Raw genomic sequence first — 23,278 nt, 5'->3', positions numbered from 1 at the left:
GACTTGCTGACAGTCAACCGGTATTAAGCTTTATTGACAATATAATTGAGGATATTTATACATTGTCATTGTGTGTATGCATACTATTTGATTGTGTGTTTTATTTGCTGTTGGAAGGGGTTACAGCGAAAATGTAACCTGCACGTATAAAGTGGCAAATAAATATCACGCCACCAAAACAAATCTGGTGAAATGAACAAAATACAAAATCGATTCCAAACACGAGAATCAAAATAAATTTTTACACATTTTCCCGCGTAAATTTGACAGGTAATGAAAACAAAGAATGACAGTTATGTCACCGTGAATTTACACCTGACACCAATGTCGAAGATAGGGGCGTGTATGCGTGTGGGCGTACTACAAGCATGCACAATTACCTGTAATATATATAAATGGCACACACTGGAGTTATCTGATAGGAGTTGTTGGAACATACGTCCGACCAGTTCAAGATCCCAGGAATAACTCGTTGAGTCCAGTTCAGTTGTCCCACAATTCCCTACTATTTATCTTATATTCCGTCTATCCCGGAGCACTCCAACAGGGCAAAGGATATAAGACTGAGAACTGATAACCACAGTTTCAGTGGAAAGCGAGATTTTTAGTCAGTGAGTTTCAATTATCCTAAAACCTATCTAACAACAATATATCATATTTTATACTTAATAGAAAATTTACAGCGTCTAAATGGAGCAACTTTAAATAGAAGAAAATGATGCAAGGCCTCAATTTTTACTTTTATGGCATATGTTTACTAAATTTGGAATGAATTGAATTTGAATTGAAATGAATTTTCTTCAATAGTGTGTGAAGCAAGTAGAATTTTGATGTTTTATGTGCATATTATTTACCTTTCTTGCAAAATATCTATCTGTGTCTGTGAGATACCGTAATTTTTGTAATTACCGAGTACATTAATTCATGCCCAGGGTACCAAATTTGACTGAAAATCAGCATTTTTGGCAATTAAGATGTCGTTTTCATTAAAATAATGATAAATATACAACATTCTGACTATATTTTACCTTTGAGTAAACAAGAACTTTTAAATAATTAAGAGGCTTCCTTGTGTTAAGGCTAAGAAAGGGGGTCCCGACTTGACATTTTGTGAATATGAGCCAAAACATTTTTGAAACAATTTGGTGTTTATGGAATAGTTAAGGCATTTGTCTTATCAATACAGACCACCTATAATTTTTAAAAAAAAAAGTATCTAATTTTTTTTAAATTAAAAATTGTCTTTTTTGCAAAATTGAGATATTTGACTTAATACTGTTAAAGGGTACCAATATGAAAATTGGAATAAAAATTCACAGGAAAGCAGGAGGACAGAGATATTTTGTCTTTAAGTTGGAAATTGAATACAGTTATAGAAAAACAACAACATTTAAAGGTATCTAATAGTTTTTATTACATGTACATGTCAAATACATATCATTGACGTTCATAAATCACATAATTCTGATAAAAACTTAGAACGATATCATTATGCCAATTTGGTAACTATTCCAAAATTTCATTATTAAGAGGCTGTCCATATAAACATAATATGGTTAGCACATGGTAAATTTCATATCACTGAATATTTTGTTCTAATGTAATGTTTATATCACATGTTTATCAAATAGCCAAAAGATTTTTTAAATGCGACGATTGATGGCTTGGAAAACAATTTTAAAATTCCCTAACAAAGCAACCAAATTTTGAACAAAAATTAAGAATTATCACCCTTTTTTCAATGAATGTCAATGCTTTCTATATATTTTTGTCAGGGAAGTCAATTTATAGACTGAACTTGACTTTAGAGATCGTCGGCAACCAAATTACGTAACCAGGGTGGACATTTCTACATATAACTACCAAAATAACACTACGCGGGTTATTCTCCTTGCAAAGTTTACGTAAAAATATCGCTCCGCCGCCAATTATACCCCATATAAAATATACGATGTTTACTTTACGTACGACATGGACGTATAACAGTATTAAAGATATTTAATATGACTGTGTTGAACTATAATATTTCAATAATTATATGATATTAACTATTTAAATTTTGACACAGAGAGCTGGACTATTTTGTCAAATTGACCCGAACATTTGCAGAGAGGAAAGCTTAATCGACATTTGCCAATTTATTCCTGTTAATGAGGATGTCGGGAGCTTCTAATGATGGATTTTCGGAGCTGCAATGTACACTTTTTTGTGTTGTAAGTACAGATTACAGTGGCGGATCCAGGGGAAGGTGAATGGGGTTGGTACCCCTCCTTTTAATTCGAAAATTTCATGTGTGTTTAATTTGATCCCAGGAATTTACCTTATGTACATAAATTGCACTGTGTACAGGTATGTTAATTACTGCATGTACATAAATAAAATAAAATAGTAAACATGTATGTACACATACATACATATAGCATGTACACCGCTGAGTATCAAGAAATCATACTAAATAACTAATTTGCTGGATTACTATTGTATCGTACTTCTTTCTGAGTGTTTTTTGTTGATTTAACACGCACAATTTTTCAACAATTTTTAAAAATTGAAATTTTCAATTTTCTAAGCGGGAGATCGCCACCCACCCCCACCCCCGGATCCGCCACTGATTGACCAGTATAATCCATCGTGGAGATATTGACCAGGTGGTTTAAAAACCAGTAAAAACCTGGGTCTGTTATAAATACCCACTTTTAGTTTTGCAATCTTTGCACAAAATTATATGTACATGTTAAAATATTTCCCACCAAGAGGAGGTTTCTACATATCATATGGTTAAGATACGTGCATATTTTCATGAACTTACATTGTAACATTTTACATATACATGTATCAGACATTGATTTTTTCCCTTGATTTCCTTTCAGTAGTTATCACTTAAAAGTTTCACTAGATGAAGTGAGAAGAAAAAATCACTTAATAAAAAACTATACAAACATGAAGCCTGGTTCCTTAACACTTATATATTTGCAAAACATAGGAGTTACTTGTATTGAAATCTAACATTATATAGCACACTAGTGATTCATCATAAAAAAGTGGTACTCATGGGGTATGGGTTCACTAGTAACTTTTTTGTTTTGGAGAGAAAAAAAGATGGATTTATACTTAGGTGCATTTGCGACAAAAACATTATATTCCCTGTATTCACCACATCTCTATATCATTGACTTTCCAACTTAATTGGAATCTTAAATTGTTCATATCTATGAGCTACAAAGTTATTTTTAGTTTAAAGATTTTTTAAATTGCACAGCAGTTTTTATAACAAGAGTTTGTGTCCTTGTTTGAATTGAAAAATCCCTAAAGAAAGGTAATCGTTTCTTGTAAATGCGTGCAGAGTTTCGACGAGTTTAACACAGGGCCTAATCTAGATAACAATGGCAAGGACAAATTTTAGTTTTAATTTATTACAAAAAAAAAAAAATAATAATAATAATAAAATAAAATTCCACAACAAAGTGAACATAAACAAGAAGTTTTTTACTCATTTCTCCTTTGAAATTAGTCCCTTGTTCAACTTCCTCCGGTGCGGGATTCATTTCTACTTCATGCATCTCCAAGCCTACGGTAAGTTTTGAAAGTGTGGTTCCAGTTCGTGCTTTGAAAATTCATCGAATATTGATAGACAGTGATTCTCAGTGGAAGTCATGTTTTGTAAGAAACGCTAGTTTAAGTGTAAAGTGTTAAGAAATTTGAAGACATAAACGTACGTATACAGCCTGGAATACCAAAAGCAATAGTACAATAGAAGATCCAAAAATACATTGATAAATGGACTGTATAAATAAGCTCTGCATTAAAAAAAAGGTTATTATTTAAAAGGAATAAGTTTTGATCGGTTTACTTAGCTTACAATTTGGTTACATGAACGTTTTTGATTACTTTGAGGTCTTCCTTGACTCAGTGCCTCAGCACTTTGATTTTCTCTTCAACCATTGCAGTTAATCAAAAACCAACATTCAGCATCAACATTTTTTTAAACAGAATTTGCCCTGTACAACACACTGCCTGGTTTCTGCACTGACATCATTTAAGTTTAAGTTTAAGAATAAGGTTTCAGTTAAAATTGTAACAAACAAAACCTAAAATTACGGGCTTCATATAAGCAAAAGGATGACGAAAATAAAAACTTGTGAAAATTTGTCCCGTCTCTACAAGATTATTCAAAGATCAATCACAGGGTATTATTATTCGTTGAGTACCAATTTTCGTTGTTTTGGTAAACTTTAAAAAAAAAAAAAAAAAAGGTTTCTAACGAAGAGGATATTTCCCATTCATTTGTATGATATAGTTGTCAAATCCGCGAATTCAATAATCTACGATCTAATAATAGTTCCCTTAACCACGAATATTGGTACCCACGAATAAAAGTACTCACAGTATCTTAGGTAGTTAACTGGACGATTAACAAGGAAATAATTTTCCCTCATTTCATACGTTTGATCTCTCTCATTTAATTTTCCAGTTCACTGGGTATTGTTAAAATAAGCAAGAGCCAACTTATTCCCTGGAAGTTACTATATTACTAGCTGTAATATTCGAAATATCACAATTCGCAATTAAAACATCTCATAGTTCTGAAAACTGACAATATTATCACACTAAGTAATTATACAATTCTTTAGGCAAAAACTTAATATATTTGTTGTCCCCCCTACTACAGCTAGGGTAGGTATGAAGGTATAAGGGACATAATTTTTTACCTGGGAGGGGGTGTAGTCAAATTGGGGGGGGGGGTCTTTTTTTCTTGTAAGTGGAAAAGGGGGGTCATTTTTTTGTACATGGATTTCAAGTGAGTGGGGGTCAAAATTTTTAGTTAAGCAGAGCATTACACCAGTCAAATGAAAACATATTTTACCACCATTAAACATTTATTTCATTGTCACATACATGTACAATATTGTATATATGTATTTTATATGTCACTGGTAAAATCAAGTTCACACATCAACATAACCATCACGACCTAAAATCTTTACAGTTATTAAATCAAATGATTCCGACTCATCTCCTGACGATTCAATTTCCTTGTCTATATTTAGAATTTCAAGAGGTGTGTCTGATTCTGCTTGATTTTGACCCGACTTTTCCAAAGTATTAAGTTTTGGAATTGAAGACGTGAATTTAAAAAAAAACAGATAATTTTTTAATAGCAGCCAAGTCTTGTCTTGGTCGAATTTAATCTAGACCATTTGTTAATAAATCTTCAACCTTGATTGAAAGAAAAACACATCTGAGGGAAACACTTGATATATGTTTCCTGTGACACTAATCTTTTTAACAATTTCTCACAAGCTGTGAAAAGTCTTTTCTACTTATGTTTCTTAACCTATGTTTTGTTTTTCTTTTTTCTTCTGTTAATAAATATGGAAGGAAAGCAACAAAATTTCAATTTGAATAACATGTGAGATTCATTTGGATCATTAAAATGTGTCTTTTACTGTTTACTTACCTTATCTTTATTAAATGGAACATTTGAGAACTTTTTAATCTTCAAGCATATCCTACATGTCATGTGTGTCAAAGGTAAGTGTTTTGCATGTTAAAATTTTGGGATGTTCAATAGAAAGGGGGGGGGTAAGATTTTTTAATGTTTTTTTAGGCGGGATAACAAAAATTAGTGAAATATCATGGGGTGGGGGATCCGGACAATTTTTTATTTCAAAATGACCATCCCCCTTCCCCAGGTAAATAATTAGAAGTCTAAAAACTTTTGTGGACAGTATTATATTTATTACTGCTAGATTCAGACAAAGGGGAGAAAAAAAGCAGCAAGTTGCTGAGAAGGGACCTCAGAGGAACAGTAGTAAATAATACAATTTTAAATTTATGCCCTTTCTAATTTCAACCTCTAGCTATTGTACCATTAGCAGACCGTCTATTGGTCTGTCTTGTATTCTTTGCCCAGAGGCTTCTATAGTATACTTTAAATTCTCATGATTAAAAAAAAAATAGACAAGGAGTTTCAATCTAACTTCTGATCATGTTTTTCAATTAAGGAAATGTCAAAAATAATTTTAGGTCCATTTTACAAAAAAAGGCACGAGCTTTGGTACGCCAGGTGAGGTCAAGACTTTTTTTTCTACTTTCACTTTTATTTTGAGTTCATAAAATAAAACCCTTTTCTGAAGCATTTTTTAATGAAAATACTGTTTTTCCTCAAAAACAAGTTTTTTTTGTGTCATAGCTTGACCCTGTACTTTTGATGAAAAATGATAGTCATTTGCCAAGAAACAAAAACAGGAAAAGGCAAAAAGGAAGCGCAATATATTTTTAGCCTCCATGTTTTGAGTACACCCAGCTCAGGAATATGTAATATAAGACTGATACCTATTACTACATGTAACTATACACATGTGGAGGTTTGCGTGAACATATTCTGCTTTCAACCAACTTTATTGTACTAATTGTACAAAGAAACTTCTCGGGCATTTAATTTCAGATGTTTTACTTATAAGTACCATTCCACATAAAATTCACCCACCGAATTCAGTTTTATTTATTGTTCAAAAATAGTTACCGATCACATAACCAGTATACGTTTTTCGTTTGGTTGTTGTGCTTTTGAGATAAAAATTGTATAGATTGTGCATTGTACATAACATTGACACGAGTTATTGTTCCTGATTTTGTTTGATTTGCTTGATTATAGTGGTACATGAATGTATGTTTTTTTCTCGGAAGTGCATATATAAATAAGGAAATGATTATTCTAATGTAAGAGTAATCAAGGGAACCAAGGTTATAGCGGTAATCAAAAGAATGTAATCCAGGGACAAAGACCAGACATGGAAAACACACACACAACAAAGAGCATAGAGTAACTAAAATTATACATACAAAGTAACAAAAGCAAATGAACAACTCGGACTCCACTAAAAACTGGGAGCATGGACCAGGTGCATCGGTAGGGTAGGCGTCCTCTGCTTTTCTAAAAATACCCGCCGAGTTGCTCATAAAAAGTCAAGTCCGGGGTAGACGAAAGAGGAAAGGAAAACTATGACACTTTGAACAAATCAGTTTCCAAAAAACTTTTGTAGTGATAACTTCAATCTTGTAGCAACATAACCCTGTTCCAGAAGCCTATTTGTTAGAATTCTACGGCGATACAAAAAGTCTGCGTTGTTTCGGCAAGCTCTGGCATAACGTATGAGTTGTGATACGAACGCTCCATACGCAGGTGTGGAGGGATGTTGTCACAGCTGAAAGGAAAGTGGACAATTTTGAATGAAAAGTCATCACGTTTGTCGTAAAGTTTGGTCAATAGTTTTCCTTTACCATCGATTTCTAAGTGTAGGTCAAGATATGAGGTTGACTTCACGGTGTCTAGTATCCTTTATCTCAAGTTCTTTGGTGTAGATACAATGTATCAAATCCCCAAAATTAGGATTGTTTAAAGATAATACGTCAACTATATAGGGGAAACTGAGATTAAAGGATCTAGCTAAACGATTTTCTTTCTTTCGGATCAGATCAGCTATAAAGTCAACCTGATAAGAGAGAAGGAATATGTCAGCAAGTAGAGGAGCACAATTTGTTCCCATTGGAATGCCGACCGTTTGTCGAAAAACGCGTCAACCACACTGGACAAATATGTTGTTGAATAAAAATTCGACGCCATGATTGACTACCATTGGCACTGTCTGAACTTAATATGGACTGGTACTACCATTGGTATTGTCTTAACTTAATATGGACTGGTGCTACCATTGGCACTGCGTGAACTTAATATGGACTGGTACTTGAAAATTATTAAGTAGCTTCTCACAGCAGCGAACCAATATTTCATAGGCTAATACTGATACACGTACATAAAGGTCGACCACATCGGGACCTTTACAAAAGGTTTATTTGCACGAACAAGTGCATGTATCAACGATCGACATGCAACATTTTGTCCATAATGTAGACTGTATCCCACAATGCTTGCAAAAAGCAAGAAAAAGCCTATGTTTAACAGTCGTCATGTGACCAAATATGACTTCTCACCGAACTACCAATCAAAACCTCGCCGCCGACGTAACAATCCGACGTATATAGATAAAACAATCGGTACTGAGTAACGTCGCTGCACTTTCGTGAAATCTGCTTCAAAGATGGGAGCGCTTTTTGTGAAAGCTGGTTGCTTGCCTTGTTTCGACAGAGATATACGCAAAATATCACCAGAAATGATTTGTGAATTGCCTCTGCCGGAACGCCGACTGTCTGAAGAAATCATTAAGGAATTGAAAACATGCGGGATAATTGCTACAGAGACAACTAGAACCCGAGGCGGTTTATCCTTCGACATTGTTCCAGACGGGGACAAAATGCCAAGGAAACCACGTCGCCTGCCATCTATCACTGGCAACAAAGTTCATCCATCAGGATCAAAGGGTATATACTATTATAGATATCAAAACATGGGGAAGTGGAAAACAAACAAAACTCATGCTAATAAGAGAGGCCAACTTCGCTTGGATGTTCGGCATTGAAATATTTATAACAAAAAAAATCTTTCTTATTTACATATGTTTGATTCTGTCATCAAAATCATCATTACGGTATGTTCCGATCATGTAGCTGCAATTTCGCATACTTCAAGGGATATCTTAACTTCAGACGGACGAATTTATTTTTAATACATGTCAATAATTGCGCGTATATAGGGACACTATCCTAATTTGTTATATTGATATTTATGTATTAAAACTCTTGCATTGTCAAAGCTGTTACATTTCATTTTATTCATTATTCCAGTCGCAAAAGACAGCAGGGAAAGAGTAAAGGACGCAGGCATTAGGCGCCAGGAAGTTCTAGATAAAAAGGGTAGGTTTCATTATCTTGCTGAGAAAATAATTAAATTCTTAGCTGGTGAATTTTATACCTACTTGTAACTCCTTAAATGGCCATTTTGGCTATTATACAAATTGAGTAAGGTAGAGTTTGATTAGTGGGTGGGGTGGTGATTAAATCCATATTAATTCTTTGCACGTGTAATTGAACTTTGAATATAATTCATTTTACTCTAATTTGCAGCCAAAAGTGGTAAAGATTATGACTTCAAGAGAATGACCGTTCTTGAAAGGCGTGAAAGGAAACTGAAAGACAAAATCCGAAGAACGGAAGAGAGATTAAGAAAAAGCACAGCAGGGGGAGCTTCAAAATAAGTAGCTACTTTAAGACTTTTAAATAATATATTTTCGATCTTCATACAACTCTTCTAGTTTTTATTATGGAAGAATTGTTTTGCCTGTCATCAATCTTGATAAAGAAACTTCTCCCAAGTCTTCAAAATGATCTATTTATTATGGTAGTATTTCTTTGTCTTTTCGTGCAGTTCCTGAATTAATTGGATTATCTTCTGAGTAAAAGACTAACTAAATACGAAAACAAATCTACCCGAAACAAACATTTGACGACAACAATCCGGTAAAATAAAGGGTTGGAAGAGCGCTCCTAGTAATAAAATAGAAGAACGTTCCAAGTGTCCTACCAGTCGGTTTCACGAATCGAACCTTCAAGTGTTCTTCCAGTCGGTTTCAGGGATCGAACATATTAACTGTTTTATTACAATGGACAAAACGTGACAAAAATAATGTTCTCCGGTGGATCTTCTGTCGCTATGTAAAAAATATAAATTTTGTAAATAATATTCTTGAGATGTACATTGAAATGAGTTACTTATTGACGGTTCCCTGTCAACTACCATTGGAAAACTCTGATGAGAGCATACGTACAAATCATATCTGCTTTGTTGATCAAAATTACTACATCTGCTGGTCTGTTATTGTAAAATATACTTAAGTATCTATGGAGCTCAATGAATTGTAAGCTCAATAATATCCCCCTTTAGGATAAATTAAAGATTCCATAATATTTACATGATTAACCTGACACACATTACCTTACCAAGAAGGTTAATTTAAAACAAGACGACGCGCCGACTAGTGTGCGCCGTCGCGCTTCAGTACATTTGGGTCTATTTTGCTCCATATATACTTATACCGCAATCGTCCTATTTGAGCAACCAAAATGCTTTGACAGTATATTTGTTGATGATATACGGTTAGTGGCAGTATATACAAAAACACACAAAATTGTTATTTCCACTAACAAGGTCCCACAAGCGACAATCAGTCGTTACAATGATTTAGCACACACACACACACACACAGACACACACAAGCACACACACTTATATGAATGTCAATTATGGAAAACAAAATAGTGTTAGCATATTCATGTTTGTTTAAATAATACAATTTACAGTTAGCATACAATTCATTGCATGACCTGAATTACAATATAAACAAAAGCTAAATTCAAATAAAAAACCCAAAAACAATGCGAAATGAGAAATATACCGTAAAAAAAATTCTCAAGGGCAAAGCAACTACCAGAGAAGGTGCGAATATAGGACCTTGTTGAAAAGTTTTACAACGAAATGGTGGTCCTCCTTACTAATTGAAGGTAGGATTTCAGTATTTAAGTACTCCTCCGTCATGGAATCAGGCAAAATGTGTATAAGCTGTGGCACATGAAGAAAAAATACACAGATAATGTATTGCATTATCCAAGTTTTTATACCTCATAACCTCAAGAAATTACTGTCAAAGTATTTGTAAAATTTGCTTTTTCAAGATATTGATAGGTGAAATTTAGTTGAAATGCACTATGAAAAAATGGCGGTAAATTTTCCCCAAAGTTTTCCTTATATAAGCAGTCAAAAATATTTACGTCACCAATACTTCAGGAGAAATTTAAATAGCTTAATAGTTGTATTGTAGTTGTTTTCGTATGTGTTTGAGACAAAAAAGACCTAATTGAGAAATATGATGTGCCACCCTTTTCCTGATTCTTACACAGAATGCTACTTTAATGAAAGTAAAGGAATTATAAGACAATGTGTAAAAATGGATGCATGTTTCCATGAATGCAGGCCAATATGGAGGATAAGCCAAATAATTAAGTAGCAGTCTTTATAAAAATCAGAAAAAAGGTGATTCATGTATGCTGAAAACCACCGAATTTACTTATATTTCTTATTCGGAATCAGATACAGATCACATAACCAGTCTTAGTTTTTCATTTCAATGTTGTGCTTTTGAGATAAAATTTATACATGAAATTAACACTTATAGTAGCAACTTTGTATGTATTATTTTGGTTATTTTTTGTTCTTTGTTGTTTGTTTTCTATGTCTGGCCTTTGTCCCTGGATTACATTTTTCCTATAGAATCTTGGTTCCCTTGATCACTCCTTTGTAAGAGTTATTGTTCTTGATTTGGTTGATTATAGTGGAAGGTTTTAGTGTGATTTTCTCAAAAGTACAGATCTAAATTACAGAGAGGACTATTGTCACATAATATATAGCATATGTAGAAAAAAAGCAATCGTTTGTTGCGTGTTTTTTTTCACACCATGAATCAGCTAACCATAGGAAATGTCTGAATTTTATAGGGACAAGTACTTAAGTAGTTATTTTTTAAAGATGCACAAAATAAAGGAAGTCAATCTCGTTCCAGTTTTTCATTATCTTGTAAAAAGAAGCATAATTCAGAAAGATTGTCAACATCTTCACAATTAAATAACCACATCATATATCTTTCGTTTTAGCGTCTTTTTCGTCTTAGAGACTTAGCAAAACATTTCATATCTATTATTGATATCTTTTGTTTTCTTTTTCTGTGACGGAAAGAAAATGCACCTCCAACCTTCAACGCAAGAATATTATTGATGGATAGATTTTCTGCAGGATAGCATCGCTGAAGAACAGTATTGATGGGTAGCTTTACACGAATAGGGAATTCCTCCGAACTTGTCAGCATGACAATCTGTCTCGTGCCATACGAAACGCAACCTTTAGAGATTTTAATAGTTTATGTGGCTAATTATGAAAGGAACCTCCCTTTTTTGTTTTTGCTTTCTGGTTTTTCGCTATAATAGAGTGATGGGACATCAAAAAGGGGGACGAGCGGAATAATGATGCTGTTTTTATTTCAACTGCATACATTGTAGGAGTGATTAAGCGCTCCCTTTAGTGTGGATACCTAATGATAAATATATTTTCGTTTATCTAATCTGTACTCGAAAGCGCTGAAATTTCTACTAGCATAATCAGCAATCAGAGCTACTCGGTCATTTCCGCTACACTTAAAAAAACCGAGAAAGTCTGAGGAGTTCGGATACAGCTGGTATAAAACAGGCTAAAATTAATGTTCCTTTCTGAATACTTGAACTGTCTGTAAGTAGATCTGAAAATAATCAGCCAGACTTGGAATCGGGTAATGAAGACTTTCTATCGTGTAAAAATGTCTCAATATTATAGAATAGAAACGGTTCCTATGATCTTTTTAAAGATCAAATCAAATATAGTTTCACGTTAGGTACAAATCATACAAACAAAATATGGCTACTGGAAGCATGACTAAACACCCAGCTAGACCCTCTCCATTTATTTTCCATTGGTCACCGTGATAATACCCGGGTGTGTTCGTATATATACTGCCTAGAACTGTTGGGTTCACTCTATTCCACCACCAGTGCATTATAGAGGCGGGTAACAGAGAGTATCTGAAACAAATAAACATATTTCAAATTTCTTGAACGAATTAGTAAATTTGTTTAATGTGAACTCGTTTAATATTTGTTTCTTATATTCTTCGGACTTTAAAATAAAGAGCGAGCCATACAAGGAAAATATAAAATAAACTACACTGTGCTCTAAAACAATAAGGGAGCAAAAGAATCTGAACTGATAAATACTGTCAAAGTACATGTAGAAAGCATAATCAAGAAAACCAAGATTAATGCGGAAATCAAAAGAATGTAATCCAGGGACAAAGACCAGACAGGGAACGCAGACACTCACAACAAAGAAAATAAAATAACCAAAATAATTCGTACAAAGCAAAATAGTAAATGAGCAACTCGGACTCCACTAGAAAACTGGCAGCATGGACCAGGTGCACCGGTACGGTACCTGGCCGATGCACCAAAAGCAATGGAAAGCAACAAGCCTGAGCAAGGAACAATATAACAGGTTATATGCAATTCCGTGCCATTAACGATCAATCGCATTTCGAAACACCATTTTCATGTCATTTTTGAACACTCATTGTTTATCATATATTATAGTGTCTCTCTGGATTCGGACGGTGCTTGCATTTTTATTTGATGAAAGAACATATGGTGATTCGATGGATCACTTGTTTTTACAAATACATTTTGTACTTATATAACCGTGCTGGTCGTTTACTGGTTTGTGTGTAAACTGGAGAGCCTGCGTAATGGCTGGTGGTTACTGGGTTGGTGTAATCCCCTCCATCACACCTCTGGTGAATAAGGATAGGCGGGTGACTGATAATTAATCGGTGTCTGCTTACATACCTTGGTGCTTACCGGTGGTGCTTTGACTGTGCATATCGCGAAGAATAATAAACGCAGCATGGAATACTTTTATTACAGATGGACAGTATTCAGGTGCAGTTCCTGATCCAATCTCCCTTACTAAAAAATGCTTACAAACTATTTATACCATTTTAAGACAAATTACAAAGTTGATTAGCATGACAACATGACTTTTATACTTACTTAGACTTGACAGCAAGCCATCCGATCGGAAAAGCCATTAATACACAAGCCAATGATTGGACAAGAATAGTCCGGAATTGTCCTGGAACTTTCAGTTTATATGTCAGTAATATCATAACTGGAACGTGGAATAAACCCCATACAATGCCGCTAAAAGACAGAAAAAGCAGCATTGTGAAAGCCTCTATCAGATATTTTCCCTTTAGAATTTTGAAAACTAAGCACTCGACTGTTGTTTAAAATTTTCACATTATGGACATCTTGTGAAATATTTTAGTTGCATTGGAGGAAAATGACATTTTTTTTTTTTAAACCGGGTCAGTAGTTGAATATTCGAATATTCTGTAAGAATACTATTGCGTGTCTGTGACGGATCCAGAAATATACAAAAAGGGGGAGGGGCAAGCGCGTGACCAATAATAAAATGCTGAAAGAAAAGAATTCCTTTTACTATAATTTTTGGTCTCTAAGTATATTTTTGATATTTTAATTAAAAAGATAAGCTATTTTGAAAAACAAACAAACAAACAAACAAAACAAAACAAACAAACAAACAAACAAAAAAAAACTTTCTACTTCATGAGGTGGTGAGCCACATTGCTCATATGCCTATATCCTTCAATAAGCAATATAAACCTGAGAAAAGTTTGTAATACCTGACCAAGAATGCCACTGGTGTATCGTAGTTTGATAGTAGACAGGGCAGTAAGAAACATCGCCATCCAATCTCCTCTCCAGCTGCACGCAAAAAACCCATTATTTTGTTTGAGTTGTGTTCATGGATGGCTTGTTCTGTGTTTGATCCGGGTACTATAAAACAACGAATACGTATGCTAAAACTAGGCAAAGGAAACGAGAACAAAACAACAAACATACATACCGGTACACCCGAAAATAAACTTTGTAGTAATTCGAAAAGTATGAGTTGCTCGGTCTAGGAAGTTGGATCAGGAGACGAACTGGTTGCGCAAGCGTCTTCTATTAACCTAGTAACACATATCGCAGATTTGTTCGTTTTATACATATTTCTGGTATACGGGAGAAGAAAACTAAAATGTCTTACGTGCAAGTTTCTGTAAGAATCAGGAAAATGGGAAAAATCAGAAACAAGCGTGTCAAAAGCCCACCGATTTGACGATATAATTTCACTCGAGAATGCTTTCTCTATTTGAAAAGACAATTGATCTCGGCATGACTGGATTTGCTCAGAAAATTTTCAATAGAATATTAGAAAAAAATAGGTTTATGACATAATTAGCTGCTCTTGAAATGTTCATTTTAACTGGGTTTCAATGAAATTGTAACTCAATTTACCAAAGCGATATTGAAAATCTTGTAATTTAACCTTGATCCTGATGAAGCAAATAGTCAAAATAAACTTTCAAAATGGAGGGGTTACAATACCATATTTCACCTACTACCTGATTCTTACCGAGACTGACATGTAATGCTTATAGATTGGTCGTCATTAGAGGTGGACCAAGGGAATTATCAGAGGGAGGCCTTACTTAGGCCCCAAATATTTCTCAAGAGAATGTGAACAGTATGCATTTATTCACTTCTTTAAATAATGCAATGCTTAATAAAGACACTGTTCAGGGGCGGATCCAGGATTTGAGTTTGGCGGGGGGGGGGCGGGCGGGCGGAAATTGAATTAAATGCCGTGCAAAGCAAGGCAAAAAATATTATGGGGTGAAACTTGTGGTGAAAATTTTTTTTCTTACCGATTTAAGGGGGCGTACGTCCGGTACGCCAGTCCTTCGATCCGCGCCAGCTGTTTGGTTATGTATTCAACTACACTGTTTTCTTAATTTTACTATTTTGAAATAACATTACAAAAATTCATTCCAGTCTTTGAATCTGATTTTGAAGGTAATTCAACACCACGACGTTACAGGTTCATATTTAAGTGGATAAATAATGAAGAGATAAAAAAACAAAAAACAAAACAAAAACAAAAAAAAAAACCAAAAAAAACCAAAAAAAAACCAAAAAAAAACTGAGTAAATTATGTCATTCTTTTTAATATATCATTTTTACAATTAACTATTTAAAAAAAATATTGCATTACATGACAACCTATGTGTACTTGAAATCTAGGTTACGTAGACACGAATAAAATGCTCCTCGGAGTACAGCTTGACACAGTGGTCTAACTTCGAGGAACTGTGGATCGTGAAGCCTGATACTACTCTGACTTGTCTGTGGTCAAAGTGAGCAATTTATACAGAATGGGAGTGGTCTCCGCACTTGAAAATGAAATGGATAATTTACCTTTCACAGTCTTAATACAAACTTTACAGTTTAATTCAGCAAATTAAGGATTCAAGTTTTTGTTGACATAAAAAAAGCTAAATTCAAAATGAACATGATATGATGATGATGAAATAAAAAAAGGGATGGAACACAAGGATAATAGCGTCGATTTTTTATTGCAACAAGATAAAAGGGAGGGATGTGTAGGGTCAGGAAATTTAGCCTCCTGTGGCGGAGCGCAAAGGTTCCTACTCCTATCGAATACCACAGCAGGGTTCTTTAACGTGCGAGGAACGTGGCATCTTTCCCAACACGGTGCACCACCATGGTATGCGGTCAGTTTTTCCGTATTATAGCCTGACAACCCCAGCATGTAACACTCCAGGGGTACCCCATTCCACCACCTGGGGCAGACATCCCAGTTGCTCTGTTTGCAGAGCGCCTAGCCCCCGGCTAGGTTTCTGAGCACTATTTAGTCGCCTTTTCTTTTGACACCAGGACATGGGGAGCAAATTATAAGAAAAGTGTTAAAACCTTTTGTTTATTTCAGCACATTCTGGTTAGTTGAAACTCAACAGCAAGGAATGGATCCTATCAGTGACAAATTATGAGTTTGAGTTTATAAACCGACCACTCAGCGATGTGTACAAAGAGTTTTGGAACGTAATCAACGCGCGCTTGTAACTCGCGCAGGCTTCTCGTGTACATGTAACTCGACCAAGATTCATGTGCGTTCTTTTTGGTACATTGTATTTCCTGTAATGTTATTTTTTCTATATGCTTTTATTTCTTGATTAACGCTTTCTTTTGTTGGTGTCCTTTGTTATAACTTGACCAAACTTTACCTTTTTGAGCCCATGACAAAATGAGATTCAGTCCGACACATCCGTATACTATAGCATAAACTACCACAACAGCAACAAAAGAAAACAAAATAGTGTTGAATATCTGAAAGGAAATTCAAATATAACATATTTGATAATTACAGTCATATTGTTTGGAAAATACTGTCTTTGATTTGTGATACTACATGTTAATGATTTATGTTCTTTTAAAAGAACTACATGTTATGTAACCCGAATAATCCAGTCCCTCTCCGTATCCATTTCATCGTAGGGAACGTAGTATAACGATTGGATTATTCGGGTTACATGTTAAGAACTGAATTTGGACAGGGGGAAAACCATTGAATTTTGTAAGGGCACAAATCAGAGCCCTGTACAGTTCCCTGTAACCCCCAAATAAATATTTTCCGAGCCTGTCAGCGAGCACACTTTAGCTTGAATCGTTATTTAGTTGCCTTCAATATCACAACAATACTGACTAGTGCATTGTATATTAACGTCAAATGTCAAATAAGGATTTTTCATGTCTTTTCAGGTTAATATAAGCTATTGGTGGGTGAAAGTCTCAAGCCCCATTTGGTCGGTTTAAACAAAAACTATTGTTCAACATTTTGACTAATATGAGTCAGTAATAGATACATTTATATCTGAATCCTCCCTCTAGTCCATACATGCAGTAAAATTTTATAGGTTACACATAAACATACACATAACATGCTTACCCAATTAATGCCGCTGATGGTTTCCAGAAACGCCATATATTCCGGCACAAAAATTGGCAGTAACAGAGTCGGGAAGAACATAGCCAATGCTAGATTCTGCAAAGACCATTCTCTGGCAAGATACACCCATATTGTAGTTAGACTCAATACACTAATTATATATGATACACAGTCAATCATGCCTGTGTATTGCCAAGTACGAAAGATAAAGTTTATTGGATTTTTCTTCTGTTTAAGGTGTACCTGTGTAATCTCGGCGGTTATTGAGAGTCACTAAAACGATCTGATAAAGGAACACATGTGGACAGGTCATAAATTTAAAATTATGTTATTATTTTACTGCTCCCATAGTGTCCCTTCACAGCAAACTTAATGGCTTTTAAAACAGAATTTCATTTTTTTCTCTCCCCTTGATCTGGAAATAAATAATACAGTTTTTAGCATTATAATAGGTTTTTGGAGTCTGTTCATAAATATTTTATACCCACGTACCTACCCTAGCTGTTGTAGAGGAACAACACACAAAAATATATTTTTAAGTTTGGTCTAAAACATCACATTACCTATTATGGTAATATGGCCAGTTTACAAATCCTAGATTTTAGGGTGTCATCCCAGTTGTCCCACATTTTATAATTACAGGTAAAAATGTGTGGAACAAGTGGGAATTGTGTACATGTTAATTAGTTGTTTTCACACCCTTATTACAATAGGTAATTATGTATAGTCTTTTTCTGAATATTATCTAATTGTATTATGTAGTATCTATAGATAAATTGTTCCTGAAGTATATTTATTGCTATAAAATATGTAACTTATTATAAAATAAAATAGATCTTATCCAATCCTTTGTACTGATGCCTGGTAACAGAGGGAGATATTCCATGTGGATAGTTTGAATGCATTTTGAACTGTGCTTTTCGATGATGCTTTTTCCATATTAATATTTTTCTCCTTGGGTGATAATTGAAACAACAATAATTTTTTTCTAATATTTATTAATTGCTTTATGATATATTTCAATATTTATGAAAATAACAAGTTCACAAAAATTAACAGAGAATGATAATAATGCACTATTACAGTATAAAACAAACGGTAAAATGTTCATACACTTCTACCCAAGGTGAATAAGCTGAGATGCTGCATCAGCATAATTAATAACTGTGATTTCCCCGTTGCGTAGTCTTTGTTTGAGTAGTTGCAGTCTGTTGTCAATATTTCTGTATTTGCGGCGCTTTCTTGTTGGTAGTCCCCCCTGCTCTAATTTGGATGATATTTACTTCATTGGCTGACTGGATCTGCTTGAGATGAGTAACGAATGTGTAGATGTTCGGATGTGTCTGCTGTATTTGTTTCTTAATCTTGGAATGCCATCCCTCTAAATGGTTGGTTGTTCTGGATTCATCATGGTCAAAGTGGTTCCAGATTTGCTGATCAGACTCTACCCACTGCGTTGTTACATAGTCTGTAAATGGTATTGTGTTGATGTTAATATCGGCATTTTCCAAGTCAGTCAAAGCATTAAACCACACATCTTCTACACTCTGCAGAGGAACTAAGGGTAGCACTGCTGCTCTGCGTACCAGTGTCTTGATGACTTCATTTTCTTTGTACTGTGTGTGTAGTCCTGATTGCTGTGTCTTCCTCCAAATACACTGCGTGAAATGAAAAAAAAAACACCCTCGAATTGCAATGTTAGGAAAGACAGTTTGCTGCATTGATTGCCGCAGTCTCGAAGTCCAGAACAAATGTTGAAGGCTGAAGTTGGAGTTGCTGGTTTGTGCAGTTGGTATGTACAATACTAAAAAACCTTCTGTAAACGTCTTCACTCTTGCCAGGGAGTAGACCATAAACAAGAGGATACATCTGACCATTTACTTTGCCATGAATTGTGTAGAGTTGAGTAAATACAGAAGGGCAGGTGAAGAATGTACCATCTCCAAAGATGGTGTCGTTATTGGCTAGTAGTTGAAGATTCTGTTGCGTTGCGAAGACCAATATGCGTTGTCCATTGTTGTCATCTGCAAGAAGGAACTGTTCACCAGCTGATGTTTGGGTCCATTGACCTTGTCGTTGGTTGATGTTGGCAACTTTGGTAGTAGACGGGAACGTTGTCTATAAAGTATGCTTCTAGAAGACTGGAATGTTGGTAGTTTTTCAACCATATTTTGTACTTCTTCATTCCATTCAGGTGTTCTCAATTTTGCTACCTCTTCATCATAGAGTTTTGGTACAGCTGTTGCTTCTTCTCTACATCTTTTTTGATTGTGTTTAACACAAGAGATGTATTACAGCAAGGAATATTAAAAAGAGTTAATTTCAAGAAATAGTAAGTAGACAATAAAAGTGTCTTAATTTCACATAGAAGGAATGAAAGGATGAGGCGGATACGGGGTAATTGCGAGGCTCCGCCAAGCAGTTACTCCGTTTCGAGCCCCAGCCTTTTATTCCTTTAATGTGAAGTCAGAACATTATTATTATGTTAATACTGCAATAAAAATATATTTAGATGATCGGGGAATGTTATTCCCATTACGAATTCTATAATATTTATTAATGTGATCCCTGTGCGGCGCCTCCCGTATGGGCGGAATAATATAGATGACGTAGACAGGGGTAAAATTAGTTAATCTATTCGCGATTGGAGTGCGGCAGATTGTGCTACTTATTTGCAAATAAATAACTCATTTTGTAACAAAGACATGTATTGTTGTTAACATATAATAACAAGTAACAACTTTTTTTGCCTTTGAATCAAAATATTGTCCAATTGTGCATTCTCTTTAACGCTTGACTGGTTTTATTGAGCGTGTCACATTGTGTATTCAATCAGAATCAATGACGGTCGGACATGGGTGTGGCTTTAAGGCTAAAAACCACTAATTCAACTTCCCATAGGCTTCTATGCTAATTTCACAATATTCAATGGCTTCTCTGGACTTTACCTTAACTTTAACCTGCAGATGACTATATATCAGCATGATTCTACATATGTCAGCTCACAATCCTTAGAATGGCATGTGGGGTTAGCAGACTTGCAGTGCAGTACTGGTCACCGGAAGTGAAGGGTCTATAAATAGCATGGGAAATCCCAGTGTTTTCACAAGATAGGGGTATATTTAAAATTCATTATGGAGATTAGGCTTCACATCACAAGAAGCAAAATGCACCTATAAAATGTACAGAAATGTTTTTCCTTTCAGAAACTGTTTAAATTTTTTAAATAAGATGAGAACTTTTTTCACAGCACTATGAGGAACAGGGGTAATTTCTGCGTAGGACTATTTTTGCGTACGTTCCAAATGCTCATTGGTTGAATTGGTGGTCTGTAACCTAAAGTGATATGACATTGGCATATTAAAGCTTTATGAAAATACAGTTAATATGTTGTACTTGCGCAAATAGAGAGATTGCAGTTTAATGTTCCTTACTATCTAAACAATGTTATGTATACTCATGTAGTCAAATGTGGGCCCTTTCAGCAGTTGTCATGTGACAAAATATGACTCATTACCGAACTGCCAATCAAAACCTCGCCGACGACGTAACAATCCGACATATATGTAACAATCGGTACCGAGTAACGTTGCTGCACTTTCATAAAATCTGCTTCAAGATGGGAGCGCTTTTTGTGAAAGCTGGTTGTGTGCCTTGTTTCGACAGAGATATACGCAAAATATCTCCAGAATTGATTTGTGAATTGCCTCTGCCGGAACGCCGCCTGTCTGAAGAAATAATAAAGGAACTAAAGACATGCGGGATCATTGCAACAGAGACAACCAGAGCACGTGGCGGTTTATCATTTGACATTGTTCCAGACGGGGACAAAATGCCAAGAAAACCACGTCGCCTGCCATCTATCACTGGCAACAAAGTTCAGGCATCAGGATCAAAAGGTATAATTAAAGATATCAAAACCTGTAGTGCTGGAAAACAAAAACAATGCTAGCAACTGAAGAGGGTACACTTTAATTAGATTATATGTCTCTTACTTATCTTTGATTCTGCAATTAAAATTACCATTATGGTGAATTATTCCGATTATGTAGTTACATTTTTGCATGCTTCAAGGGAAATCTGATCTTCAGACAGATGGACATATAAAATAGATATTAAATGCTTGTTTATGGGAAGTATATCGTTAATAGTTTATCTTGATAGTTATGTATTAAGACATTTGTATTGTCAAAGTTGTGTTTATATTTTTGACTTCTTGTATTTCAGTTGCAGAAGACAGTAGAGAAAGAGTAAAGGACGCAGGCATTAGGCGCCAAGAAGTTCTAGATAAAAAGGGTAGGTTTCGGTATCCTGCTGAAAACATTAAGTTTTAAAACTGTTTTAATATGATAATTTGATACCGAAGTATGTTAACAACCATTTTGACTATTGTACAAATTGAGCAAGGTCGTTTGTTAGAGTTGTTTAGGGTTTGGATGGGGTTTAAACCCATATTATTTTTTGCACGTGGTTATTGAACTTTGAATATCATTAATCTTTACTCTAATTTGCAGCCAAAAGTGGTAAAGATTATGACTTCAAGAGAATGACTGTTCTTGAAAGGCGTGAAAGGAAACTGAAAGACAAAATCAGAAGAACGGAAGAGAAATTAAGGAAAACCACAGTAGGAGGTTCCAAATAAGCAGCTCCGTTTACAGTACTAAATTATTTATACTTCTCCAAGTTTTTATAATGGTAGGATTGTTTTGCCTATTCGTATCTTTTCTCTAGTTAATTAGATTCTCTGCTGAGTAAATGACTTAAGAAAAAAATACCTTAAACATTTCACCTGGACAACCCGCTTTTATTTTTTGTTACAACAAAGGATAGGAAGCACGCTCCAAGTGTCCTACCAGTCTGTTTCCAAGTGTCATACCAGTCGGTTTCACGGATCGTCTTCAAAGTGTCCTACCAGTCTGTTTCCAAGTGTCTTACCAGTCGGTTTCACGGATCGACTTCCAAGTGTCCTACCAGCCTGTTTCACGGATCGTCTTCAAAGTGTCCTACCAGTCTGTTTCCAAGTGTCTTACCAGTCTGTTTCACGGATCGGACTTCCAAGTGTCCTACCAGACTGAGTCTGTTTCACGGGTCAGACTTCCAAGTGTCCTACCAGTCTGTTTCATGGATCGACTAACTTCAACTTTCTTCGTTATAATGGACAAATCTTAATTGTGGCATGGATAGTCTATTGTTAAATACGAAAAATCTAATATGTGTAAATATTGGTCTATCGATGTACATTATATATGTATTTGATATTAAAATTAGTAGAATCAATGCCTGACTTCTAATTCACATTAACAGATTCATAGTGAAGTACCATTAACATGTTGAGAGGACATACTAAGCATACTTCAGATGTAACTTTTTTAAAAGTTTGATGGATCTCCATAACTGGTTTCATCTTCGTAAATTACTTCGAATTTGCGAATTATAAATTCATTCGTATCGAATAAAGTGTATATTGAGGCATTGGAATCGAGCCTATTTTACTTCTTTTGTTCAATGTGTCATAGTTTTCCTTTCCTCTTTCGTCTACCCCGGACTTGACTATTTATGAGCAGCTCGGCGGGTGTTTCTAGAAAAGCAGAGGACGCTTACCCTACCGGTGCACCTGGTCCATGCTCCCAGTTTTAGTGGTGTCCGAGTTGCTTATTTGCTCTTGTCACTTTGTATGTGTTATTTTAGTTACTCTATGTTCTTTGTTGTGTGTGTCTATTTTCCCCCCTTTTTTTCGGACAACCATTTTTTCTTCTGTCTTATTCGTTATATCTGAGTTGAGTTTTATTTGCTATTTGCATAATACCCTTTTTGTTTATTTTCTATGAGTGGGGACAGAAATCAGCAAAAATACGAATTTAAATAAGATTAACA

General features: G+C 35.0%; 3 protein-coding genes across 3 annotated transcripts; 2 read left to right on the top strand and 1 right to left on the bottom strand.

The window, feature by feature from the left end:
- Positions 1–7,520: 7,520 nt before the first annotated feature.
- Positions 7,521–11,356, top strand: LOC148617912 (uncharacterized). Its single transcript, XM_088585566.1, has 3 exons — positions 7,521–8,382; positions 8,746–8,814; positions 9,025–11,356. Exons 1-3 carry the CDS (start codon positions 8,103–8,105, stop codon positions 9,153–9,155), a joined length of 480 nt encoding a protein of 159 aa, XP_088441692.1. The 5' UTR covers positions 7,521–8,102; the 3' UTR covers positions 9,156–11,356.
- On the bottom strand, positions 11,274–17,666 carry LOC148617911 (uncharacterized). The gene is made up of 5 exons (XM_088585564.1): positions 17,405–17,666; positions 16,683–16,785; positions 14,238–14,391; positions 13,582–13,731; positions 11,274–12,561 (listed from the first exon to the last, which is right to left on the bottom strand). The coding sequence occupies exons 1-5, from the start codon at positions 17,582–17,584 to the stop codon at positions 12,366–12,368; spliced, it is 783 nt and encodes a 260-aa protein (XP_088441690.1). The 5' UTR covers positions 17,585–17,666; the 3' UTR covers positions 11,274–12,365.
- A 2,925-nt stretch (positions 17,667–20,591) lies between these two features.
- On the top strand, positions 20,592–22,669 carry LOC148617910 (uncharacterized). The gene is made up of 3 exons (XM_088581660.1): positions 20,592–21,303; positions 21,632–21,700; positions 21,919–22,669. Exons 1-3 carry the CDS (start codon positions 20,910–20,912, stop codon positions 22,044–22,046), a joined length of 591 nt encoding a protein of 196 aa, XP_088437786.1. The 5' UTR covers positions 20,592–20,909; the 3' UTR covers positions 22,047–22,669.
- The last annotated feature ends 609 nt before the right edge of the window (positions 22,670–23,278 follow it).

Source organism: Perna viridis, chromosome 5, assembly GCF_037379345.1.
Source record: "Perna viridis isolate PV_CMFRI_1.1 ecotype Kerala chromosome 5, ASM3737934v1, whole genome shotgun sequence".
Taxonomy (NCBI): domain Eukaryota; kingdom Metazoa; phylum Mollusca; class Bivalvia; order Mytilida; family Mytilidae; genus Perna; species Perna viridis.
Note: the sequence above shows the minus strand (reverse complement) of the source record. Positions and strands in the feature narration are given on the sequence as shown.

Excerpts from the sequence above, each read along its gene's own strand:
- LOC148617910 (XM_088581660.1), top strand. The coding sequence starts at position 20,910 with ATGACTCATTACCGAACTGCCAATCAAAACCTCGCCGACGACGTAACA. Across the intron at positions 21,304-21,631 it reads TCAGGCATCAGGATCAAAAG|TTGCAGAAGACAGTAGAGAA; the intron begins GTATAATTAAAG and ends CTTGTATTTCAG. Across the intron at positions 21,701-21,918 it reads AGAAGTTCTAGATAAAAAGG|CCAAAAGTGGTAAAGATTAT; the intron begins GTAGGTTTCGGT and ends TCTAATTTGCAG.
- LOC148617911 (XM_088585564.1), bottom strand. The coding sequence starts at position 17,584 with ATGATTGACTGTGTATCATATATAATTAGTGTATTGAGTCTAACTACA. Across the intron at positions 16,786-17,404 it reads CCATCAGCGGCATTAATTGG|ATATTCAACACTATTTTGTT; the intron begins GTAAGCATGTTA and ends ATTTCCTTTCAG. Across the intron at positions 13,732-14,237 it reads CCAGTGGCATTCTTGGTCAG|CGGCATTGTATGGGGTTTAT; the intron begins GTATTACAAACT and ends TCTGTCTTTTAG.
- LOC148617912 (XM_088585566.1), top strand. The coding sequence starts at position 8,103 with ATGGGAGCGCTTTTTGTGAAAGCTGGTTGCTTGCCTTGTTTCGACAGA. Across the intron at positions 8,383-8,745 it reads TCATCCATCAGGATCAAAGG|TCGCAAAAGACAGCAGGGAA; the intron begins GTATATACTATT and ends TCATTATTCCAG. Across the intron at positions 8,815-9,024 it reads GGAAGTTCTAGATAAAAAGG|CCAAAAGTGGTAAAGATTAT; the intron begins GTAGGTTTCATT and ends TCTAATTTGCAG.